The sequence below is a fragment of the Sceloporus occidentalis genome, unplaced genomic scaffold, assembly GCF_023333645.1.
Source record: "Sceloporus occidentalis isolate IW3139 unplaced genomic scaffold, rSceOcc1.0.p SCAF_1, whole genome shotgun sequence".
In the NCBI taxonomy this organism is placed as follows: domain Eukaryota; kingdom Metazoa; phylum Chordata; class Lepidosauria; order Squamata; family Phrynosomatidae; genus Sceloporus; species Sceloporus occidentalis.
In genome coordinates this window covers 167983243-168007553 of record NW_028316981.1, presented here as the reverse complement: position 1 = coordinate 168007553, position 24311 = coordinate 167983243, and the positions used below count along the sequence as shown (strand labels likewise).

The 24311-nt window shown below is 42.0% G+C and overlaps 1 protein-coding gene across 5 annotated transcripts; it reads left to right on the top strand.

Moving 5' to 3' along the window:
* Positions 1-4867: 4867 nt before the first annotated feature.
* PRR13 (proline rich 13) lies at positions 4868-19897 on the top strand. 5 transcript variants are annotated; one of them, XM_089481543.1, is made up of 6 exons: positions 4868-4954; positions 8554-8597; positions 9925-9995; positions 12969-13015; positions 15191-15606; positions 18441-19897. In XM_089481543.1, exons 4-6 carry the CDS (start codon positions 12997-12999, stop codon positions 18477-18479), a joined length of 474 nt encoding a protein of 157 aa, XP_089337669.1. In that variant the 5' UTR covers positions 4868-4954; positions 8554-8597; positions 9925-9995; positions 12969-12996; the 3' UTR covers positions 18480-19897. The 5 variants fall into 5 exon arrangements, with proteins under 5 accessions (XP_089337669.1, XP_089337662.1, XP_089337650.1 ...); XM_089481536.1 differs by lacking the exon at positions 9925-9995; XM_089481530.1 differs by lacking the exon at positions 9925-9995 and having other exon boundaries at positions 4880-4958.
* The last annotated feature ends 4414 nt before the right edge of the window (positions 19898-24311 follow it).

Below are 24311 nucleotides of genomic sequence, written 5' to 3'. Positions count from 1 at the left end.
TGTGCCTATCTATGATGATTTCAAGGCTCATCCAGAAGGGGGAAAAAGTCTCTGGATTCTAATGAGACTTTCTTGTTCTTTTCATTTTGATTTTTCCAGCATATTTCCAGGTTTGCAACCAAACTCTTTCTTGAAATATCCAGGATTTCCTTCACTCCTTCCTTCTTTGTGTTATTCTTCTTTCCATCTGACAGATGTGTGCAACATTTCAGAAACTGGTTTTCAGTCATTTCCACTGAGCCTTTATTATAACTTAGGGGTTATATAGTCAAAGTGTTAAGGTGTGTTCGCACGATTACACTAAACTTTAAGATCATTTTGTTTTGGTGCAAACAATTTCCCCCCTCACTTGATCCCTGTTGAATCTGTGTCCTCTGGGCTGCTGCCGCACTGCAGAATTAATGCAGTTTGACACCGCTTTAACTGTCATGGCTACATCCTGGGTTTGTTTGTTTGCTAGTTTGTTTTGTGGCACCAGAGCTCTCTGACAGAGAAGGCTACATACCTCACAAAGCAACAAATTCTAGAATTCTCCTCCTTGGAAAAGGCTGGGTAGCAGAGCAGCCATGAGGGGTGAATGTTTGCACCTGTGCATACATATACTCCCACAGTAGGAGGATGAACCCACTGTCCTCTGAGGTGTCACCTGGTGCGGTCCGCATCCCCTCAATGATGCCACTATGCAGCAGTGCAGTAACAAAAGCCTAACATGCCCTGCAGAAATAATCCGGTTTCACATGGCTTTAACTGCCATGACTCAGTGCTAGAGAATTCTGGTGATTGTAGTTTTGTGGGACGTTTAGCTTTCTCTATCAGCAAGCTCTGGTGCCACAACAATCCACAATCCCCAGAATTCCATAGCATTGAGCCATGGCAGTTAAAGTGGTGTCAAACTGGATTATTTCTGCAGTGCGGATGCAGCACTGGTTACAGCATGAAAGCTGTGATCAAGCTATCTAAACATTAACTAGTTACCATAGTTACACTTTTAAAAAAATGTTTCTCCCAAGTAATGCAAATAGTTATTTGCCCCAAACATTTGAATACTACAAAATGTTGGGCTGCATGGATTACACTATTTACTCCAAATTCCCCCTGGCTCACTGCATCTGGTTTACATGATTTAAGGCCCAAAACCCTAAATTGGTATGGAGCTTCTTCATGATCTCCATACCTGATTTGGCCTTTCTGCCCCTTAACCTGAATTAAAAACCATACCTTTTACTCCAGGTTTTTGGCTCACTCTACAGGAGTGGTCCCTTTTCATGAGGTCCATGCAAGCTGTCTGGCTATGTCACTGTGGACACGAGTCACTCTGAGGTAAGAATGAGTTGCCTAGCATCGGTAACATGGCTGGGCACTGCATTGTGACCTCAGTGGTGGCACCAGCAATGAATGGGGACATGTGGGAAGGCAGCTGCTCATCATTGCTGCAGAGAGAGCACAGGTAACAGGAGTAATTTGGTGCCAGAGTACTCCAGGGGCAGTCCAGAGTATTCTGGCTAGTGATAACAAGCCTTGTGATACAAAACACACTTTCCTCCCATCCGCGTCACTGTTTTGTGTCCAGAGGAGGGTTACCAAGATGGGGAAAGGTCTGGGAACCATGCCTTATGAAGAGAGACTTAAGGAGCTGGGTATCTTTAGCCTGGAGAAGAGAAAGTTAAGAGGTAATATGATAGCCCTGTTTAAATATTTGAAAGGAGACCATACTGAGGATGGAGGTAATTTGGTTTCTTCTACTGCAGAGAATAGGACCTGGAGCAGTGGATTCAAATTAGAAGAAAATAGAGTCCAAGTCAACATTAGGAAGAACTTCCTGACAGTAAGTGCTGTTGGACAGTGGAACACACTCCCTTGGAGAGTGGTGGAGTCTCCTTTGGAGGTTTTGAGACAGAAGCTGGATGGCCATCTGTCGGGGATGCTTTGATTGTGAGTTCCTGCATGGCAGGATGGCGTTGGACTGGATGGCCCTTGGGGTCTCTTCCGACTCTATGATACAGTGGTACCCCGGGATACGAATGCGCCGCCTTACGAAATTTCCGGGTTACGAAAAAAATCCATTTAAAAACATTGTTCCGGGTTACGAAGGTTATTTCGGGTTACGAAGAAAAATTTGGTGCTTTTCGGCGCGATTTCACACGGAATCGCGGCTTTCGCTATTAGCGCCTATGGGCTTTTCGGCTAGCGAAAGTTTCCGGGTTACGAAAGCGGCGGCGGAACGAATTAATTTCGTAACCCGGGGGCCGACTGTACTATGATTCTTCACTACGCACAACACAACACAAGCCAACAAAAGAAGGCACAGCAGGAACCAGCATTTATTCCGTATGTTATTTGTCTTCTGTCATTCAGGTATAAAAAGTTAATCTTACACTGCAAAACCAAAAATGCTATTGCTGTTGAATTGCAGTTGTAATCTAGTGACAACTTTGGTCTAACCTGCACTGTAGGAATAATGCCGTTTGACACCACTTTAATGCCATGCCCTATGAGGAGAGACTTAGGGAGCTGGGTATGTTTAGCCTGGAGATGAGAAGGTTGATAGCCCTGTTTAAATATTTGAAAGTGGTGTCAAATCAGATTATTTCTGCAGTGCGCATGCAGCCTTTGTTAATCCAGACTAATTAAAGCAGGATTTAGACTTTCACTGAAGTTGGGTAGAAGAAGTTCCTCACATTATAAGCACACAACATCCTCAAGTAGCTGCCTGGGTCTCAATAAGGACAATTGATTATACTATCCTGGGCCCTCTTTCAATACTTTTCCTTCCAGTGTTTCAGTCTGGTCAGCAATGAGTGGCTGGGATCTGGGATCCGCCACTTTAAATTCCCTCAGTGCCTGCAAAGACATAGTGCTGCTCCAGGATATTGTGAGAGATTAAAATGACAGCTGATAAATCCAGTGCTGTTATGAGGATTGCTTACCTAATGCTAGCAGGTAAACTTGTCAAGGGGCTCAAAAGGGAATGTTTTGCTAAGGATCTCCTCAATCTTGGAGTCAAACTTCCAAAAAACATCTTCCCAAGGTTAATATTTTTGCCTTGTTGTTGTTGTCCCTTCAAGTCCTTTTTGACTTATGGTGACCCTAAAATGAACCTATCATGGGTTCATCTTTAAATCTTTTCTTGGCAAGATTTATTCAGAGGGGGTTGGCCATTGCCTTCACCTGAGGCTGAGAGAGTGTGATTTACACAACTGGGTTTCAATGCTGAGCCTGATCTCCAGAGGTGCAATCCAACACTTAAGCCACTACTAGCTCTGCCTTTGAATAGCCCTTAAAAAATCCAAGATAGGCACTGCTGTCTTTTGATGTCAACCCTTCACAATGCACAAAAAAACTTTACTTTTTGAAACTTATTGGTGGGCACTCCTTTTCTCCTGTATCTGGCCCCACTTGTTCAAATACAAACTCTGCTTCCCTTTGTTTGGGCATCAGCTCTACCTATTGATATTTATTTTCACAACAGGCTATTCAAGGGAAAACTGCACACCTGCAGAAATCGCAGTTTCAACACAACAGTCCTGCCCTGCCTCCAATCTGGCCCCACTACTACCTTCCAAGCAAACACAACTACTGGGTGCAGTTTCCAAAACCTGAGGAACCTTTTCTACACAACTTCAGTGAAGGACTTAAGTCCTGCTTTAAGCAAGGTCTCGGCCTGAATTAACAAAGGCTGCCTCCACACTGCAGAAATAATCCAGTTTGACACCACTTTAACTGCCATGGCTCAATGCTATGGAACTTGGGGAATTTGGTTTGTTGTGGCTCCAGAGCTCTGCGATAAATAGCAATTCTTCAAATTTGATAGCATTGATACATGGCAGTTAATGTGGTGTCAAACTGGATTATTTCTGCAGTGCTGATGCAGCCAAAGTCTCTAATGTGTGTCATGTAAATAGATTGTTGTTTGTTGTTGTGTGCCTTTAAGTTGTTTCTGAACTATGGCGCTCCTAAAGCAAAGCTATCAGGGGGTTTTCTTGGCAAGATTTCTTCAAAGAGGGTTTGCCATTGCCTTCCATTGAGGCTGAGAATATGTGACTTGCCCAAGGTCTCCCAGTGGATTTCCATGTCCGAGCCAGAATTTGAACCCTGGTCTCTGGAGTCACAATCCAATAGTCAAACGATGCCACGCTAGCTCATGTTTTTAATCTGAACTTTATTGTAATCTGCTTTGGCCCTTATGTTGTTGTTGCTGTGTGCCTTCAAGTTGTTTCCAACTTATGGCGACCTTAAGGTGAACCTATGATGGGGTCTTCTTGGCAGGTTTCTTCAGAGGGTGTTTGCCAATGCCCTCCTCTGAGGCTGAGAGAATGTGACTTGCCCAATGGGTATTTCATGGCTGAGCATGGCAAACCATTGTTGTTGTTGTTTGCCTTCAAGTCATTTCTAACTTATGACAACCCTAAGGTCACCCTATTGTAGGGTTTTGTTGGCAAGCTTCTTCACACTCCTCTGAGGCTGAGAGAGTGTGACTTGCCCAGGGTCAGTCAGTGGGGTTTACATGACTGAGCATGGCAACCCTAAGGCAAATGTATCATGGGTTTTTCTTAGCAAGTTTCTTGAGAGGGGGTTTGCCATGGCCTTCCTCTGAGGCTGAGAGAGTGTGACTTGCCCAGGGTCACCCAGTGGGTTTCTGTGGCTGACCAGGGCTTCAAATCCTGGTCTCCCAGAGTCCTAGTCCTAACCCTCAAACCACAATGGCCCTCATGGAAAAGGATGGAGCCCTTTAAAGCCTGACCTTTTCCCCCTCCAGCCCTAAAGAGCTGTTTACTATGAAAGCCCGCCTACAAGGTGAAGCTGCTGATGGACGCCTGTCCTGGCCTATAGGGAGGTGGTCAGGGAGGCTGTGAGCCAATGGGGATGAGGGAGTTGGAAATGGAGCCAGGTTCCAGGAAGTGGCTGCTCCACAACTGAGCAGAGGAGAGGAGGAAGAAGCAGAAGCAGAGCAAAGGCAGGTGGGGTCTGATCCTTCTTATTGGGGGCAAGGCTTTATTATTTGAGGGTGGGTGGGAGATCCCCTTTTCTGTGAAGGGATCCAAGTGGGGCATGCATTATTCTGGGCTTGTCCTCTGCAGGGTCCTTACCCCAAAGGAGGGCCAGGCACTGCAGAATGGAGGACACCAAAGGGAGAAATGCAATAGAAAAGCTCCCAGGACACTCATATAAAGCACTGCAATAGGAAAACTCTCAGGACACTCATGTAAAAATGTAAACCCATACTTCTTAGCCTTGCTCAGAATGGAGGGCCTTTGGGACAGAAAGGATGAAATGTAGGACCTGCCCTGGAAAAGGAGGACATCTGGTCATAAAACTCCTTTTTCTCATTTTGGAGTGATGGGCAAAAACATCCCTCTATTGCCTTGTATTGCGACTTAACCATTCTTTGCCTTCAAGTCTTATGATGATCTAGGGTTTGTTTGTTTGAGCAAGATTTGTTCAGAGGGGGGTTTGGCCTTTATCTTCTTCTGAGGCTGAGAGAGTGTGACTTTTGCCCAAAGTCACCCAGTGGGTTTCTCTGGCTGAGTGAGGATTCGAACTGTGGTCTCCTAGAGTGCAGATGTGTTGTTGTTGTTGTTGTTGTGTGCTTTTCAAGTCGTTCATGATCCCGAGGTGACCCTATCATGAGGTTTTCTTGGCAAGATTTGTAAAGAGGGGGGTTGCAATTACTTTCCCCTGAGGCTGAGAGAGTGAGACTTGCCCAAAGTCACCCAGTGGGTTTCATGGCCATGCTGGGATTCGAACCCAGGTTTCCAGAGAGTCCAGTACTCAAACCAGTATGCTGCACTTGCTCTATCATAGTGCATCTACACTGTAATAATATTGCAGTTTGACACCACTTTTTAAAGTGCTATAGCTCCATCCTATGGAATCCTGGGATTTGTAGTTTTACAAGGTCTTCAGCCTTCTCTGTCAAAGGATGGTGGTGCCTCACCAAACTACAGACCCCAAGATTCTCTGGGATGGGGCTGTGGCAGTGAAAGTGGTGTCAAACTGCATTATTTCTACATTGTAGATGCACTCTTGGAGTGGTCATACTAATTAGGTGTGCTTTCAAATCCTTTCCGATTTACCTCTTAGGCTCCTATTGTGGGGTTTTCTAGGCAAGGTTTCTTCAGAGGAGGTTTGCCATTGCCTTCCTCTGAGGCTGAAATAGTGTGACTTGCCCATGGTCACCCTTTGGGTTTCATGGCTGAGCTGGGAACTGAACCCTGGTCTCCAGAGTCATAGTCCAACACTCAGACAACTATGCCAGGCTGACTCACTGCCTTTCTTGACCTGGGAGTATATCCCAACTGATCTCCATAGGGCTTACTTCCAATGAAGCATTTGTGGGACCAGATTCTTTGAGAGTTTAAAGGGGGAAAGGAATGCAACCTTTGGGGCAACAACTCTGATAACAGTCCACATACAAGTGAGAATTGTGAGGTCAAGATGTGAAATGATGATGCTATGGACAGGAATACTTGGACAGTGAGCACTAGAGCCTTTGGCTAAGGCTGGAAATGACCTGGCAAAAATGGACCACCAAGGCTCCTAACCTTTCTAATACATTATTAATCAGAAGTGTATTAAATGATCAAGCACTAAGTAATATGAAAGCATTTACTTCGGAGTGAGCTACGATGGTTTAGTTTACATCCGCACTGCAGAAATAATCCAGGTTGATACCACTTTAACAGCCACAGTTAATTGCTATGGGATTTTGGCAATTATAGTTTGTTGTGGCACCAGAGCTCTCTGATAGGGGAGGCTAAATATCTCCAAAACAAACAAAAAACAACCACCCTACAATTCCCAGAATTGCATAGCATCGAGCCATGGCAGCTAAAGCAGTGTCAGCCTGGATTATTTCTGCAGTGCGGATGTACTCTTAGAGGGCACTTTAAGTACACATCGTGATTGTAAATGTCTTCATATTTAAGGATGTTTCAATAAGGATGGAGATAGAAATTTCTCCTCCCAATGTAAGTACTTGCAAATAGGGAAACTTAATGTAAACCTGCCTACCATTGTCGGATTCCCTCCCTCTAAAAATAGTTCTTGGGGGTTCCTGGCTATTATAACTATTAAAAATATGTGTGTAATGCCAAGGATCTCAGGGTGACATATGCAAAATAAATGTAAACAGTAGTATCACAACTACAGTGAACTCTTGGTATCCTCTGGAGTTTGGGTCTAAGGCCTTCCCCTGAATACCGAAATCTGTGGATGCTCAGGTCCCATTAAATACAGTGGCATAGTAAAAGGGTATCCCTGATATAAAATGTCAAAATCAAGGTTTGCTTTTTGGAATATATATCTTTTAGAATATTTTGAAGCTGTAGATGCTTGAATCCATGGATAAAGAATCTGTGGATACAGAGAGCCAAATATACTAGTGGTAATAATTAAATAGCGTTTAACATTTCGACAGTCCAAAAAGCATTTCACTCACCCACACTTATTTTAACAATCCTTAGGGCTTGTTGTCATTCTGTGGTGGTAGTTTTTAGGCTTGGAGGCTATATATCTAGTATCATGGCAGAGGTGAGATTTGAATTAGGAATGATTTGGTTCACTTCTTTTCATTCCTATTCAAGACTAGCTCCTACTAGAAGTATTGTAGAATCCTGTAGTATGTGCACTACAGAGAAAGTGTCCTGAGTATGTACAGTCTTGCATAGTGCAGTAGCATTATTCATGCATAAGAGGTAAGTAACAACAGCTTTGGGTGAATTCTAGGGTTTTCAGAAGTGCAAAAAACCTAAAGGCACACACTTTGGGGGTGGAGGAGGGGGACCCCCAAAAGTTTTGTGGAGGACTTGAAAAGGAGGGAGGAAGGGAAAGGGTACCCTGGAAGAAGGCATGGCAGGCAATCCATATTGCAGTGTTTTGTTGTAGACCAGTGGTATTCAGACTTCTTACCCTTGGGACCCCCCTTGATAGCTACATGCAGATGTCATGCCCACTCCCACTTGATATGAATGAAAACATTTTGTTATTTATTTATTTAAATATTTTAAAATATTTATATTTTCATTTGTATATCCATATATAGTCATATTTTGACACTTTATCAGGAAATAGCATGGTTCAAATTAGAAGAGTCTTATTTAAGTAAATTCAATATTTAACTCAATGCATGTGTGAATTTTACACATAAAAGGCTTAGGAAGAGGAGCAGGAGAAGGGATTGAAGCCTCCCAATCTCTTGCCCCCCTTGAGCAATTCTCTTGACCCCTCTGGGGGTCCCACCCCATTGCTTGAGAACCACTGTTGTTGACCCTTTTCTGTTTAATTTGGAAAGTGACTGTGCTGGCTATGCAAATGATCTAGGCCTTGTTCACAATGTTTGAATATGTCAGACAGAAAATAAAATAAAAGGAGAGAGACTGGGAGTGCAGGTTTTGGTCAAGTGAAACTTGGTCTGTGCACAAGATGTACTGTGCTTTTAGACTGTAAGCCGCTTTGGATCCCAATTCTGGGAGAAAAACAGGGTACAAATTAATATGATAAAATAATAATAAATATAATAACTAATATTTATTTCTTAATCTCACACATTTCCAGTGGAGGGAGAGGAGGACCCATCCTAATTATTCCCCATTTCACAGGTAGGAAACTTGAAGCTTGGATACAATAAAACATTTTCTGGTGACTTTTTTAATGGACCTAGGATTTGAATCCAACCTGTTGTCTTATATGTTGGACAGGTGGATTATATTGTTTCTTGAATGATAGTTAGTATTAGTTTGTGTTGTTATGATATTAGTTGCATTTGAGACTTCTGGCTCTTAAAAAGTACAGGTCACCTCATCTTTCTTTGGTTAATTCAGTTGACCTGGCCTGTTCCAGAGGCTTGCCATTGGTAAACAATGATTCATTAATGTTTCATTCTCTTAGCAACTTTGCAACTAGTTAATGGTTCATTTTTCCCCATTGTCACAAGTCTGACAAAGTGTCTTGGTCAATGACTGTATAGATCAGGTATGGGCAAAGTTCATTCCTCCAGATATGCCCCTAATCTAGATGGCCATGACTGATGGCTCTCTCAAACTCAGCTCCTTGCCCTTAAAACTGGAACATGACCCACTTACAAAGATGTTGAGAGAATAAGCCAAGCATACTAGAGAGTATGGTAGAGATGAAACTTAAGACCAGTTTCTGTGAACAAGTGGTTGCTTTCATGCAGTCTGAAATGGCTGTGGTGGCATAGGAGTGCCCTGCTATTAAGACGGCTTATCAGCATAGCCAGGTTGCTTTTCTTCCCCTCTGGGGCTGTTTGATTGTTTTGAGATCTAAATTGGTCTCTTTCCCTGCCTCTCCCTTCATTTAAATCAGGGCTGAGCAGTGTGGCTCTTCATATGTTTTGGACTGCAGCACCAAGGGTTGCTGCTATCCAATAACATCTGGAGGGCAACACTTTGCCCACCCCTGATTTTAATCAAGGGTGAGCAGTTTGTGACCTTACAGATTCTAGGCCACACAAGATGAGCCATTCCCATCAGTCATGGCCCGCTTCGCCAATAGTGAGAGAACATGGGAGCTGCAGTCTGGAGGGCCATAACCTTCCTGTGCATGTATATTAGCCTTCATGTTGTCTGTTGACTTATGGCAACCCCCTGAATTCCTTAGGGTTTTCTTAGGCAAGAATACTCAGAGGTGGTTTTGTCAATTCCTTCTTCTGAAATATAGCCTACAACACCTAGGCAGTCTCCTGTCCAAGTACGAACCAGGGCTGACCCTGCTTCATTACAATCTTCGTAGTGATTCAGTTAAATGAATTTCTGGAAAGTTGTGACATCTCTCATAACATTTTCTGATGGAGAGTAAAATGTTATAAAATGTTATCATTGTACTTTTTGTGCATTAAAACTGTTCATTAGTTTTTTTCCTACCCATTACTTGAATATGCTAAATAATAGTAATTTTTGTCTCTAGAAACAGTAATGCCCAGTCCTGTGCCTGTCACTCAGAAGTAAGCCCCAGCAGTAACTGATTTGGTAATCAGGGTATGTGGACATCAAAAAGTCTTGCAGCAGTTTGAAGGCTATCATTTTATCATTATTATTTGGTCCTAGGTATGGTGGACTGCAAGAGGCAGTGTGGTGTAGTGGTTTGAGAGTTGAACTATGACTCTGGATTCCAGGGTTCGAATCCCCACTAAGCCATAGAATCCCACTGGGTGACCTTGGGTGAGTCGCATTCTCTCACACTCTTAGGAAGGCGAAAAGCAACACACACACACACACCCAAACAAAGCTTGCCAAGAAAACCCCATGATAGATTTGCCTTAGGCTCACAAATTACTTGAAGACCCACATTATCGTCATGGTGGACTGCAGCTCACTTCATCATATGCATGGATAAATGGGCTGATGCCCTGAAATCTTATGCCAAATAACATTATAATAGTTTGTCTTTAAGGCATCATAAGGCTTCTTGCTTTTGGTGCAGCAGAGTAACACAGATGCACCCCAAGGAAATGGCTCATAGGATGAAGCTTAAGGACAAATACAGTTGGCTCTCCATATCCGTGGATTCTTTATCCACAGATTCAAACATCCATGGCTTGAAAGTATTTTAAAAAAATCTAAATTCCAAAAAGCAAACCTTGATTTTGCCATTTCATATAAAGGACACCATTTTATTACACCATTGTATTTAATGGGATTTGAGCATCCACAGATTTTGGCATCCACAGGTAATCCTGAAACCACATCCCAGTGCATACCAAGAGCCCACTGTAATTTGGTTTGTCTTTTGAGGAGATGGTGGCTTCTTGTTAACTGCCTGCATATTGACTCCAACTCATGGCAATCCTGTGGATGAAACATCTCTTAAGAACAGCTTTTTTCAGTCTCTGTTCAGGTCCTGCAGATTCAGGCCCATGACCTCTCTGATTGAGTCCATCCATCTGGTGTGTGATCTTCCTCTCTTTCTACTTCTGTGTGGCTAAGAGCCCTCTAATAATCCCAAAACTGAGCCTTCCAGTTCCTCTAGCCTGTAGGTCCCATCAAGTATCTTATTTCATTCTGGTCTGTATATTTTTAGGGCTGTGATCTGACTGGGTTCTTTTCCCTTTCCTTGTTTGTTCCTCTTCTCATTTGCTTCAGCATACTCATTGCGCAGATGAGTCCTAACCGTGTATGTTGGTTCTGCAGAGCTTCTTTGTTCTTGTAGACTTGAAAAAACATGACTTTTCCCTCTTTTTTGATATTGTTCTGGCTGTACCTTGCCTGAGTGGCTTCCTGAAACACCATGCTGTAGTGGGGTCAATGATTTTAGCAGCAACAACAGAACAAAGGAATTGAATTGGTAAAGATGCTTTTGCCTCGGAACTGCAGAACAAGGAAAAACGTTATTATAGGGACATGAAGAAGTATTCACTATGGGATCTTTGTCAAACTAGTGGGGTTGGATGCCCAGTCCCATGGACATTGGATGCCCTGTGTGTAAGAGAGGAAGAGAGAAGGTCATATACAATAGTTATTTTTCAAAACATACAGAGTTTATCCAGAGCTGGCATGGCACAGTCCTGGGTCATTTGCTACCAATTCAGTAAGTATGGTGAACAGTATCTTTATCTAATTCCCTATTTTGTAGACGTATATTTCTTAGAGGATTACCCAGATATAGGTTTGTAGACCTGGCTCTTTACTGCCGCTGTGGAAGTTGTGGACTGTCGTTTTCATCCAGAAGAGTGCTGCCAGTTTTGTTAAGGAGCTCATTCAGTAGTTAAGGGATTATTTGTGTTCACCTCTCCAGGACTAGTATTAGTGAGACCAAGCCCATCCTGTGCCAGGAATGGAGAACAAGTCTTGTCTTCATGTCTTCTGTAGTCTTTTCGTCCTGTAGAAATGAGTGGAGACTTTGAACTTTGGAGTCAGTGTGGCATAGTGGTTTGTGTTGGATTGTGACTTTGGAGACCAGGGATCGATTCCCAGCTCGGCCATGAAACACACTGGGTGACCTTGGGCAAGTCACATGCTCTCAGCCTCAGGGGAAGGTAATGGTAAACCTCCTCTGAACAAATCTTGCCAAGAAAACCCCATGGCCTTAGGGTTGCCATAAGTCAAAAACAGGGCATTGGTTCCCTTTCTTGTTCACCCAGCAGCCAGATCACGAATGACCCTCAGTAGCATCACTTCCAGCAACAGCCACTTCTGGGGTGGTGGGGCTTTCAGTTCAGAGTCTGGCATGGCTGCCGGCTGTGCCAGACCTTGAATGTATCCTCTGAAGGCTGCAGTGGTCTGACCAGGTTGTGGCCAGATAGCTGGGGAGCAGGGTAAACAAGCAAAGCAGCAGGATGGAGAGGGCAATCCTCACACACATATACAGCCCTTTCCAGGACCTGCAACTGGTAACACCAACCAAAAAGCAATTTAGGCATTCTATACTTGAAATAAGAGAAATAATCTGAAAGTTCATCCAGTACTGAATATTTTATTCTTATTTGAGTAACACACTGATGACAGACAGTTTAGACTGAGAAAAGAAAGTTCTTGCAAAATACAAAACACAGATACACATCTCATCTTTATTTGCAGTTTTAAAAAACGGGGTAGGGTGGAGGTTTAATTTACAAACATTTAGGAAGTATGTGAGTTAGAAGGCAAAATACACTTCAGGTTCTTTCTCCTCCCTTCTTGTCCTTGAATATATTTTCTATCATTCTTTTAAGCATGTATATCTGTATTCAGAGCTGTGAGAACTTGAACATTAACTTTGTAAAAATTGGTGAGAATCTTGTATTTTAATCTGTGTGAAGAATGCTAATGCTCCAGATCCTTTCCTTGTCCTAACTTTTCTGTGGAAGAGGTAGTGTAGCATTCTTTTCATAGCTTTTTGCCTGTCTTTGTGAAATTTGACCTTATGGTGTAGCTTTTGATATGAATAGAAAATGGTTCCACCTGTGTTGATTTATGCTGTATCACTGGCCCTCTTTTTACATCGTTGATGTAACAATATCATTTCCCCACCAGGTGACAGAGTCTTCTCTTCTTCAGGACCATGTGGGATCCCAATGCAGGTAAAAGGGAGTAGCAGATCTTATGGAATTCTCTAGAGCAATCATTCCCAGATGTTTAGGACTTCAATATTCAGATTTTCTAGCTGGCATTTTTGGAGCTGAAGTTTAAAACATGTGAAGAATGAAAGTTTCAGGACCACTATTGTATGGTACCTTACCATTGGGGATGTAAAACCTTTGCCCTTCTGCTATGATATGCAACATCAGGTGTGTTAACAGGTTGAGTCTCCCTTATGCAGAATTCCAAAATCTGAAATACTCCAAAAATCAAAACTTTCTTAATGGTTGGCTGAGACAGTGACACCTTTGCTTTCTGATGGTTTAGTGTACACAAACTTTGTTTCATGTATAAAATTATTTTTAAAATACTGTATAAATTACCTTCAGGTTATGTGTAAAAGGTATATATGAAACATAAATGAATGTTGTGTTTAGACTTGGATTCCATCTCCAAGATACCTCATTATGTACATATATGCAAATGCAGGTATTCCATTTTTTTTAAAAAAAAAATATCTGAAAACCAAAATGCTTTTGGTCCCCAGCATTTTGGATAAGGGAGACTCAGTGTGTATCTCCTTTGCTATACACTTTATGAAAGGGCAAAAATGTAGCACATACAACATTATTGCATGCTAACTATCTTTGGGCCTCTGTATATAGCTGAGATCCTGACTGGAAGCACGTTTAAAGGTTATTGGCTACCTCCAAGAAATGTTTAGCATGCCTACTGCTTTTTAGAAGGGACAAAGTAATAGCCAAGGCATTTCCAGTGCCAGTGTATCTTCTCAGCATTAAAATTCACACTGATGGCAAAGCAATAGCAAGTATTCTGTGAGGATGATCTTGTCCAGAAGCCAGTAGCAGCAGACATTTGCAATTGGTCCAGAGCCTGGAAAAATTGTGGACTGCAATTTCCAGAATCCTCCAGCTTATGAGAGTTGTAGCTGTGGGTTGATTACAGTTTGCTTGGTTAGGCTGCTTTCTATGAAGGAACTGGTTTGCCTCAGGTTGTTTGTGGAAGAACTGCCCACATGCTCCACTCTTGCTGCATACAAGATGCTTTCCTCTGTGACTCAGTAAAGTGCAATGACTGCACTGTCTTGTCACAGGGGTTTCATTCTGAGCTTGCTACTAGAGATATGCTTTTTAAAAAATGTAACCTCTGCCTGCCTTCTCTGTCCTTGTTGCCGTTCAAATGGCCACCTTGGAGCTACCCAAGAGACTGAATCTTGAGGTTACCCTATTAATAGTGTCTTTAAAACATGGAAATCCTTGGGTACATCCTGATAGAAACCTTTTTCTCAAAGAATAATCACTTTTGCAGTTGTCACTTGGCAGGCAACCAAATTACTTCAGGCAACCTAGTTCCAATTCAAGGTGTCAAATGGACTCTGTGGTTGCTATCCTGGACAGTCTGCATTTTGCAATCATGTCAGAGAAAGAGGAGGCATTTATGCAGACTTGATGGGCCAAGAATCTGTGAATGTGGCACATTTGTAGGAAGATAGCAGGAGAGGTGAACATCCGACCCATGGGTGGCACCAATCTGGCCTGCAGTTGTGGGGTGGGATCCTGAAACCTTACCCCTTGGATGGGAGAGATTCTCCCTACCCATGCAGTTTGCCTTTGAGTTTGGGAAGTCAACCAGCAAGCAAGCATTGGGATTCGTTCCAATGGAATGGGCTGGGTGACGGGACTTTCCCCATGCAGAGAGAAGTGCAGAATTCCATATTTCTTCTGTCTGCAGAGAGAAAGGAGAAATGGGCATTGGGAAGGGGCCAGAGAACATCAGGGGAGGACATGGTGGATTGTTTTAGTTCCTGGGTCCAATCTGTGTGTACCCCCTGCACTAATCTGACAAGCCAGATACTGTCAGGGGGATGGAGCTCATTTCCCTGTCATTATCTGACCTGCCAGATTAGCACTTGGAGGCTGGACTTTCACTCAGGGATCGAGACAACTCCTTGTCCCTAATGTAGATAGTACTGATTTTGGTAAGGTTGCCAGGTACAGCTAGACTGGAATGTCAATATCTGTCCTAAAAATTCACTACCAAATGGTAGGATATGAGAGGATGGCTGCAACAGGATATTCTTGCCTTGCAGCTTATCACTCTTTCTTTTTCCTTTTATCTCTCTCTCTCTCTCTCTCTCTCTCTTTTTAAATGTCTAGGCCAGTCAGGTGCCTACCCTGGAGCAGCATATCCTCCCAACCCTTCTTACCCATCTGGCTTCAACCCAGCACACCCTCCTCCTGTGAATCCTGCCTTCCCTCCAGGCCCTGTACCTCCTGGCTCCTACCCTGCTCCCCCAGGAGGGATCCCTGGGCAACCTGCATACCCACCAGGGCACCCAGTTCAGCCTCCCTATCCTGGGCATCAACCTGGTTATCCTGTCCCACCTGGTGGTCCTTACCCTCCTCCTGCCCCTGGCATGCCTGGAGGAATGGGGGTTAATCCTTTGCTGCCTGGGGGTGTTGCCATGGGTACCCATGTGATGGATAAGAAGGCTGCCAAGAAGATGAAGAAGAAAATGAAGAAGGCTCACAAGATGCACAAACCCCACAAGCTCCATAAGCTGCATGGGAAGGTATGTGGAAGGGAAGGGATTGGAAAGGGCAGGAAAACGGTCCAGAAAGTCCTCTCATTTGTTGCCAAAGAGATGAAGCAAAGGTGGCTTCTTCTGTCATTGTGCCTGATAACCCTCGAGATATTAGTGATGAAGGCTTCACTGCAGAATCCAAACACAGTTATTGGGGAGGTAGGGAAGACACTTGAAGGCATTAGTTTCCACAGAAACAAGTTGCTGTTCTTGTTGTCTGCCTTCAAGTTGTTTCCAACTAATGGCGACCCTATAATGGGTTTTTCTTGCAAGATTTCGTTGAGGGAGAGTTGCCTTTGCTTTCCTCTCAGGCTGAGAGAGTGTTGAAGCAATGGCTGAGCAATGCTTAAAGTACTGGCTCTCAGTGATAAGTCCTGCCCTTTAAATCATCAAGAGAGGGGGGAAGGAGTGGGTGGGTCTGAATTAGCAAGAGGAGATGCTCATGTGTTACCCAGAAAAGAAGTACATGTGGCCCTCCTGATGTTGTTGAACTCGGGATCCCATTGGCCCTAGCTGGACCACCCAATGGTGAGGTTGACTAAGAGGAAGAATTAATCTACATCCAGAAGGCTGAAGATTATCAAACTCCGCCCTTTCTTCCTCCTTTATGTAAGGATATACCCCCATGAGCCTACTTCCACACACATCTGCCCATCTCCTACCCCAAGTGGGATCATGGCCTTCAAGGTCCTGTTATGCTTATGTTTCAACAGATAATTGCCCTTATGCCCAAGCACTTTTCTGCAGTCAGAGGAAGTGTAACCTCCCTCTTTTTAAATACAAATGATTAATAATATATTTTGGAAATAAAATTAAGCTACTATCATGAGGTCCCAAGTGGCGATACCAGATTCTGGGCAGTCACATTTATAATAAAAACCACTGGTGCCTAAAGCATTGTTAAGCTAACCTGCATTGTTCAGGTGAGATTGCCAGGGCAGGAACTGGGTTTTCAAGTCTGGGATGCATTAGAAGCACCTGCTTCTTTTTAATGGTCCCAGCTGGATTTGGCATGAGAGAACGCTCTCATTGCAGCCTATAAAGATGACAGGCTTAAAATATCTTAAGAATGGTTCATCCTCTTTTGTTCAGTTTATGGTTTCAACCAGTCTGAGTTATTATTTATTTACTGTACATGTGTGCTGACGCTTGGATGAACCTCTGTTAAAAGCAGTTGCCTTTACTTTTGCTTGTACCAGCCTGATCCATAATCCTAAATTGTATAATGGGATTTTTTAACATTATTTTGAATACTGTATTACTTTACTTATATGCAAAGATACAGCTGTGTAGTCTGTTTAGTCTGTATAATCAGTATGTAGAGAGATCTTGTAGCACATTTGAGACTAACTGAAAGAAAGCAGTTGGCAGCACAAGCTTGCAGCACGAGGTTTCATAGAGTTAAGTCTACTTCCTCAGATACATTCTTGTCTCTGCCATTTTCCTCTCATATTTCTTCATTCTCTCTCCTTCCTAAAAGATGGACATTTTACTACTTATGTTAGCAAAGTTGACAACTCACGAGCTGAAGATCAGTATAGTACATGATCAAGAAATCACTAATTGCTCTCTGGATCCTTTTATTATTATTTTTACAGAAGGATAATAAGATAATGAGCTCAGTTACTAAGCAGATTATGAAGTTAGGTTATTGGCTCTGCAGAGTCCTGTTGGAGCCAAGGGTGACAATAAGGGTAGTACTAATAGATAAGATACAGTAGGGGGAAACCAGAAAAACAGCAACAAAAAAGAAAGGGGTGAGTAGACAATAGGCACAATCTCAATAATGTTAAATGTACTTTAAACAATTCTGAAATCAGCAGAAGGGAATTGTTTGGTTTACAAATTGTATGCAGTTTTTTACTGTTGGGAATTGTATTTTGTTTTTAGATTCTACAAGCCAAATATGTTGTTGGATGTTCATACAAAAGTAGTTCTGAGCACAACGTCTGTTCAGAAATAAGCTCCGCTGCATTAATTGGTTTTATGCTCAATTACATGGATAAAGCATGGCATCCTAAAGGATATTTCATCAACATCACTGAGCTCTTGATATGCCTAAACCTTCTCTGGATTTTGGCCATTGGCTACCCAACATTCACAGTAAGAAGATGGTTGAATTGGCAAGGAATTCTGAAGCCTAACAATAGCATTGTGGGCCACCAATCATTGCTTGCAATATACAGGTTGAGACTCCCTTACCCAAAATGCTTGGGACCAGAAGTGCTTTGGATTTTTTTGGATTTTGGAACATTGGTGTATACATAATGAGATATCTTGGATATGGGACCCTCATCTAAACATGAAATTCATTTATGTTTTGTATACCCCTTATAAACATAGTCTAACAGTAATTTTATACAAAATATTTTTAATAATTTGTGCATGAAACAAAGCTTGTGTACACTGAACCATCAGAAAGCAAAGGTGGTCACTATCTCAGTCATCCATGCGGATGATTTTGGAGTATTTCAGATTTCAAAATTCCAGATAAGGGGGACTCAATTTGTACTGCAATATTTTTGACATAGGAGAGGAGGAGTTGGAGCTTATGGCTTTCTGCAACCTTTAGTGTTAAATTCCTGAAACTTAGTGAGAAAACAAAAATAGCTGGTATATTTTCAGAGTTTGTTTGGGTTTTTTTTGTTTGTTTGTTTGGTTTTAAAAAAAAAACAATCTGCAAGTACAGGAAACACTTAAATTATAATGTCCTCAACTGATAATTTCTGGAGCTGGGAGAAAGGAAAATCTGACTAGATTTCAGGAATGAAGAATTAAAATTGACATCTCATGGGGTTTCCCCCTCTCTCTCTTCTTTACAGCATTCCTCCTCCTCCTCCAGCAGCAGTGACTCTGACTGAGGCCTCCTCCTACTTCCAAGCTGCATCCTTTCCTCACAAACATCTATCCTTGCACTGCTCTTCCTACCTCCCACTCAGATCTACTGAACTGTCACCGAATAAAAATGACACCTGCTTGCTGCCTTGCAGAGTTGGACCAAACATCAAGCTTATCCCAGTGGCCTGTGGACTTTCCTACAAATCCTGATGGGCACTTCGGTGTCGCTGACTGACCAGGGATGATGTGATTGACTGCTGCGCCTTAACAAGTTAGAGTGGAAGGCCACTAACAGCCACATTAAAGAGACAGCTCATCTGCAAATATAGCAGCACTCTTTACCCTCCCGTAATGCAAACTTTTTATCCGTAGAGCCAATTAAGAAGTTCCTCACTACCCCTGGAGCTTTCTGAAAGGCTACAGGCAGCTGGGGTCCAGAAGAATATTCACTTTAAGCTGTAGTTATGTTTTCAGGATGATGGATCTAAGTGCTATTAAAAATTATTTGCACTCTTCTCTCTTCCCTGTTAAAGGGTTCTTGTCTTTTCCAGGTTGCCTGGGCACTAGGAAAGAGGCCGCTTCATATTTGAATTTCATTTGGAAAGTGCATGTTGCTTATTTAGAATAAGTGTTGTAAGATGACAAAATATGCTTTATTGGGAATAATCTTTGAAGAACATACACTGTAGCGACTTCATATTGCAACTTAGGGACATCTTTTGCTTTAGTGAAATGAAAGACAGATGTTTGGGATCCATCCTAGAATGCCTAAATTCTTAACATTGCATTTGTGGGCACAATTTTGGTTGGCCCACAGTTGGGTATCTGATCTAAGGTGTTTAAGAGTCTCTAAATAATACCAGAATAGGGTTGTGTGGTCATAAATGCACTCTTTCATATCACATGCTCCAAACCATTGCATCAGGAGGAAGCATGTTATTTCTGTTTAACCCAAGTTTGCTGCTAGTGCCTTGTAGAAAAAGGGCTGCTTGGATAATATTCAGATGTGCTTATAGAATAAAAGGAGCAAGTTAGTCAGCCAGTTAAAAAGTGTATGCATTACAGGAATGGGTAACTGTTTGCCTCAAATGTGTTGGGCTACAACTTCTACAATGCTCCTTGGGGCTGATGGGAGTTCCAGGCCAAAATGATCTGGACAGGTCAAAGGTTTTCCAATCTTTGATTATCTGCCCTAGCTTTATTAAGACCGTGTTGGCTAAAGTAAACGAAGGCTTCTAAGAAGTACGATTCTGCTATTTTGTGCTCCTTGGGGAAAGGATATTGAATCCAAAGCGGACCATGTCTTGTTACGAATGTATATGTCCTATGTCAAATTCTTCCCCCCTCTCTACCACACAGAAACTGGCAATAGAAGCAGCATGTCCATTTTTACCTGCCCTGTATTTGTTTCTTGTCTCTCAGTAAAAGATTTTAATATTAATACTCAGCTGGAGTTGGTGTGTGTTACTCTCTGTGTTAAGCCTTAAGAAAGGAATCAAAGTAAAACATAACAGCATTTGTAGAAACTCATCTTTTGTTCTCAGATGCAGAACTATACAACATAAGGTTCAGCAGATCCTCCCCTGTTCTTAGCACAAGCTGTGATCGGTTCTGTTGTTAGAGGAGACTTCACAAGTGTGTTTAAAGTGCAAAGAGCTGCCGTGAAAATGCCACAACACTGGCCTGTGTCAGGTATAGTATGTATCATTGTGGAATCAGCTTAAAAGAACCTGGTGCAATTTAAAAGAAAAAAAGTGTGGCGTGTTTTGATTCCTATGTCTATTTTCCTTTTAGACAGAACAGAATTACGCATTTAGCCTACCTGTCAGCTAGTTGCATTTCATTTTAGAAAACAAAAACAAAGCAGAGAAGACATTTTTAAAAACTTGTGGATTAGAAATTAGATCTGCTTATTATGGTAGTTGTGGCAAATGGTTTCTTTTATGAAATAGTCTCATTTTAAAATACATCTGATTGGTATTTGACACCTAAAAGGGAGTATCAAGTGTGTGTCTAGCTCAGTTTTATAGTCACTTTTAAAAACACATACAACCTCTCTCCCATTACTATAAAGCAAAGGTTTGTTACCTTCTAGATGTTAGACTGCAAATCCCATTATCCTTCACCATTGGCTATGCAGACAAGGGCTGAAGGAAACTGTAGGCCAACAACAGTTGGAGGGCGATGATCTTGCTGTAAACGGAAGAGGGGACCAGAGGAATATCTCTGTAAGGTATTTGTACAGCTGCCTAGTTTTGCCAAACAGTCCAAATCTTTGAATTTTTATCTTGAAAAACTTCTTTTGCTGTATGCAGTTTTATCTTCTCCTTAATGTCTAGGTCAATATGGTCTTTGAATCAATACTCCATTGGCAAAATCCATTTAGCTCTGGAGGATAATTATATTAGTCACTGATTTGGGGGCTATATCCAATTTTAGTGGAAACCAGAACAAATCCATTGAAATCAAAATCCTATTCATTTCAATGGGTCTACTTCTATTGGAACTAAAATTGGATTTAATGTCTGGTGCCCAAAAGATATTTTTCTGAAGTGGAGGTTGGGGGAAGGTCAAACAGCAGAGTGGGTATGAGTGAGTATGAAGGCTATCAGAAAGATCATGTTAATGCAGAAAACCACCTTTCAAGATTAAACCACTACTAGAACATGCTCCCAAAGAGTGTGGACCAGGTTCCTCTTGTCACTTTTTTTTCTCTAGCAAACAATTCCTTAAGCATTTCAAAGAGCAAGATGAACCTTTGCATGAGCCCAGAACACTTTGCACTTGAGCTTTTTAACATTTCTGCTATAGATGCCTTCCTTGCTATTGGCTACGCTGGCTAAGGCTGATGGGACATGCAGTCTGATAACTTATGGAAAGCTGCATGATTATCTCCTTGATTGGTTTCACACTACAACCATTAATCTGATTTGATGAAGGATGATATATGAAATATTTTTTAAAAATGCAGTGGGCCCTTGGTATCTGCTGGGGTTTGGTTCCAGGACCCCCCATGGATACCAAAACCCATGGATGCTCAAGCCCCATTAAATACAGTGGCATAGTAATATGGTGCCCCTTGTATAAAATAGCAAAATCAAGGTTTACTTTTTGGAATGTATACATTTTTACAATGCTTTCAAGCCATGGATTCTTGAATCTGTGGATAAAAAATCCGGGATTATGGAGGGCTGAGTGTAGCTTCAAGTTAGGAAGTAGATTTCGATTTTACTTGTGCATGTTGTGGTTGTTGTGTGTCTCCAAGTCATTTCCAATTTACAGTGACCCTATCACAGGGTTTTCTTGGCAAGATTTGTTCAAAAGGGATTTGTCCTTGCCTTCCTCTAAGGCTGAGGATGTTTTCAGTATGTTTTCATGGTTGAGTAGAGATTTGACCCTTGGTTTCCCAGAATCCTACTCAGACACTATTCTTGCTTGCCTTTCACTCGTGCATAGCTTATTTTGTGCAGTTTTCTGGTTTATGGCAACCCTAAAGTGAACATATCATTGAGTTTTCTTGGCAGGATATGTTTAGAGGGGTTTGCCCTTGCTTTCCTCTGTGGCTGAGAGAGTGTGACTTGCCCATTAATACCCAGTGCATTTTCATGCCCAAACTCTGGTCTCCAGAGTCATAATCCGACACTCAAAATGCTGCATCACACTATATTAACCATTTTTGGAAACTGGCGATATAGAGATGGGAAATATATCAGCCCATAAGTCCATATGATTTTAAGGCAGTATGGGTCCCAACCAGGCAGATATTACACAGATAAATAGCCCCTGGTGAGGATTATCTAGTACATACCTTGACTTTGACTCTAACCTTTACTAAGAACATAATATGCAGCCTTGAGCAAAGCGCTCGCAGCCTCAAGTATTCCCATCTGTAACATGGGGATAATAGCTATTGACCTCAGAGGCTTGTTGGAAGGTTGAAGGAAACTTGAACTCCTGCATATGTAGAGTTCATTGATTTGCGATGAATGATTTTACACAGCTGTCTTTAAAGCTCTCTCTTGTTCTTTTAATCTCTTTGGCGTATGTTTGATTATGTGCGGGGAAGCTTTATGGAGCGTAAACAGTGAGTTGAAGCGTGTTGGGGATTTACTAGACTGTGCAGCAAAGCATGGGAGGGCACTGCTGTTCTTCCTCCATTGCCCATTAGCAGATCATAATTGTCAACTTGCTAATTACTGTGTGTCAGGATGAGTCATCTCTTGCTTGTTTATTTCTGGATGACATTTTGCAGTTGTCATTCAGTACTTGGATCATGGCCATTACAAAAACAAAACAAAAAACCAACACTGATAATTCTGGGCCTTATTCTTTGCCACTGTAACATAGAGTTTTCTATATTTATGTTCTGTCCAAGCTTGATTTTGCTGATGGACAAAACAAGGGAAACAAGTACTTTCACCCCAGAATCTTCCCCATATCCTTCTTGCAAAAAGGCACAGTAAATTCAGATATTGCCTGTTTGTGGAGCCAAAATGTAAAGCTTACAATTCTGTAGATTTCTAATCCACTTTATGTCCAAAAGACTAAGAGCAGGGAACTGACAAGTTGACACTGCCTTCACATAACAACACATATTTAACTAGCTTTTGTTCATTGACTATGTTCCATCTGTTTAACACATACACACACACACACATGTAGATTCAAACACAGAGATTTGCCTAAGTTAGCAAAGGCTCTGACAAAGAAGCCCCTTTTTACAAAGTCTTTTTATGCCTCCTGGCCCCTTTTTCTTCCTTGTCCTCTGCCTAGCTGGGAGTTTCTCTGCAGCATTTGGAGGATGGTGAAGGAGAAATGGAACAAGACTTTTTGGTGCTGGATTGCAGCAGTGTGTCTGCAGTTAACAATGCAATGAAGACTGAGCTGTGAGCGAACATGATTCTGCTCTAACCGATCCTACTGCAGTTGTGTGTTCCTGCCTACAACAAGCAAAGTAAACAGCAGCTGCCTTGAGAAGCCTTACTGAGCATGTGTGAATAGCAAAACAGAGAGAAAAGGGGAAAGCAGATTAGCCTGCCTTAGAAGCTCCACATAGCATGTTAAAAAAGTAGAGATCTATAGATCAAAATGGTGGACAATATAGCAGGAAAACAGTTGAGACTTTTTGCATTTTGGAAGAAGCTTTCAAGTGCTCTCAGCAAGATAAATTATTGTTTTTTTTGTTTTTTTATGCAAGGCTTACCTGGTTATTTCATTTCACAAATAGAACAAAAAGTTTGCTGAAACAAGTTTGCTCTCTGTTTTTTGTAGTGCAGGAACCTAAACCTAATTCTTTCCATTTTATTTCTACCTATGTTACCAAATTTTCTGTTAAAGAAGTAATGCTTCTAAACACATCTACCTTGTTAACTGGGGTATACCTATATTTTCCTATGGGCTAGTAGCTTCTCTGAACTTACTTTGGAGGGATGTCCTAAATTAGTGGTTCTTAACCTTGAAAATGCATATGTTGACCTACAACACTCCACTGATCTTTGGCTGTGCTGGCTAGTCCCACCAACCGTTTGGGCCCTAAGACTGGGGACTGCATCCTCAAATGTTTGGCTCACAAAAATGTTTTTGCAGTGCTTCCAAAACATGCTCACAAACATTGTTAAACACTTGCCATACATTCTTATAGCGTGAGCTGCTAGTTGCTAAAATAATCCATGTTTGTTGACTGATGCAGGCAGCAAAACCAGATTTATTCAGATCCTGTGAAGGACATCATATAGAGTTATGAGTTGGTTAGCTTGATGGGGGTCACAACTTGTATACAGTGGTGTCACTAAGGTGGTGCGGGGAATATAAACCATATCAGGTGACACAATAAGGGGGGGTAACACCACTGCAGT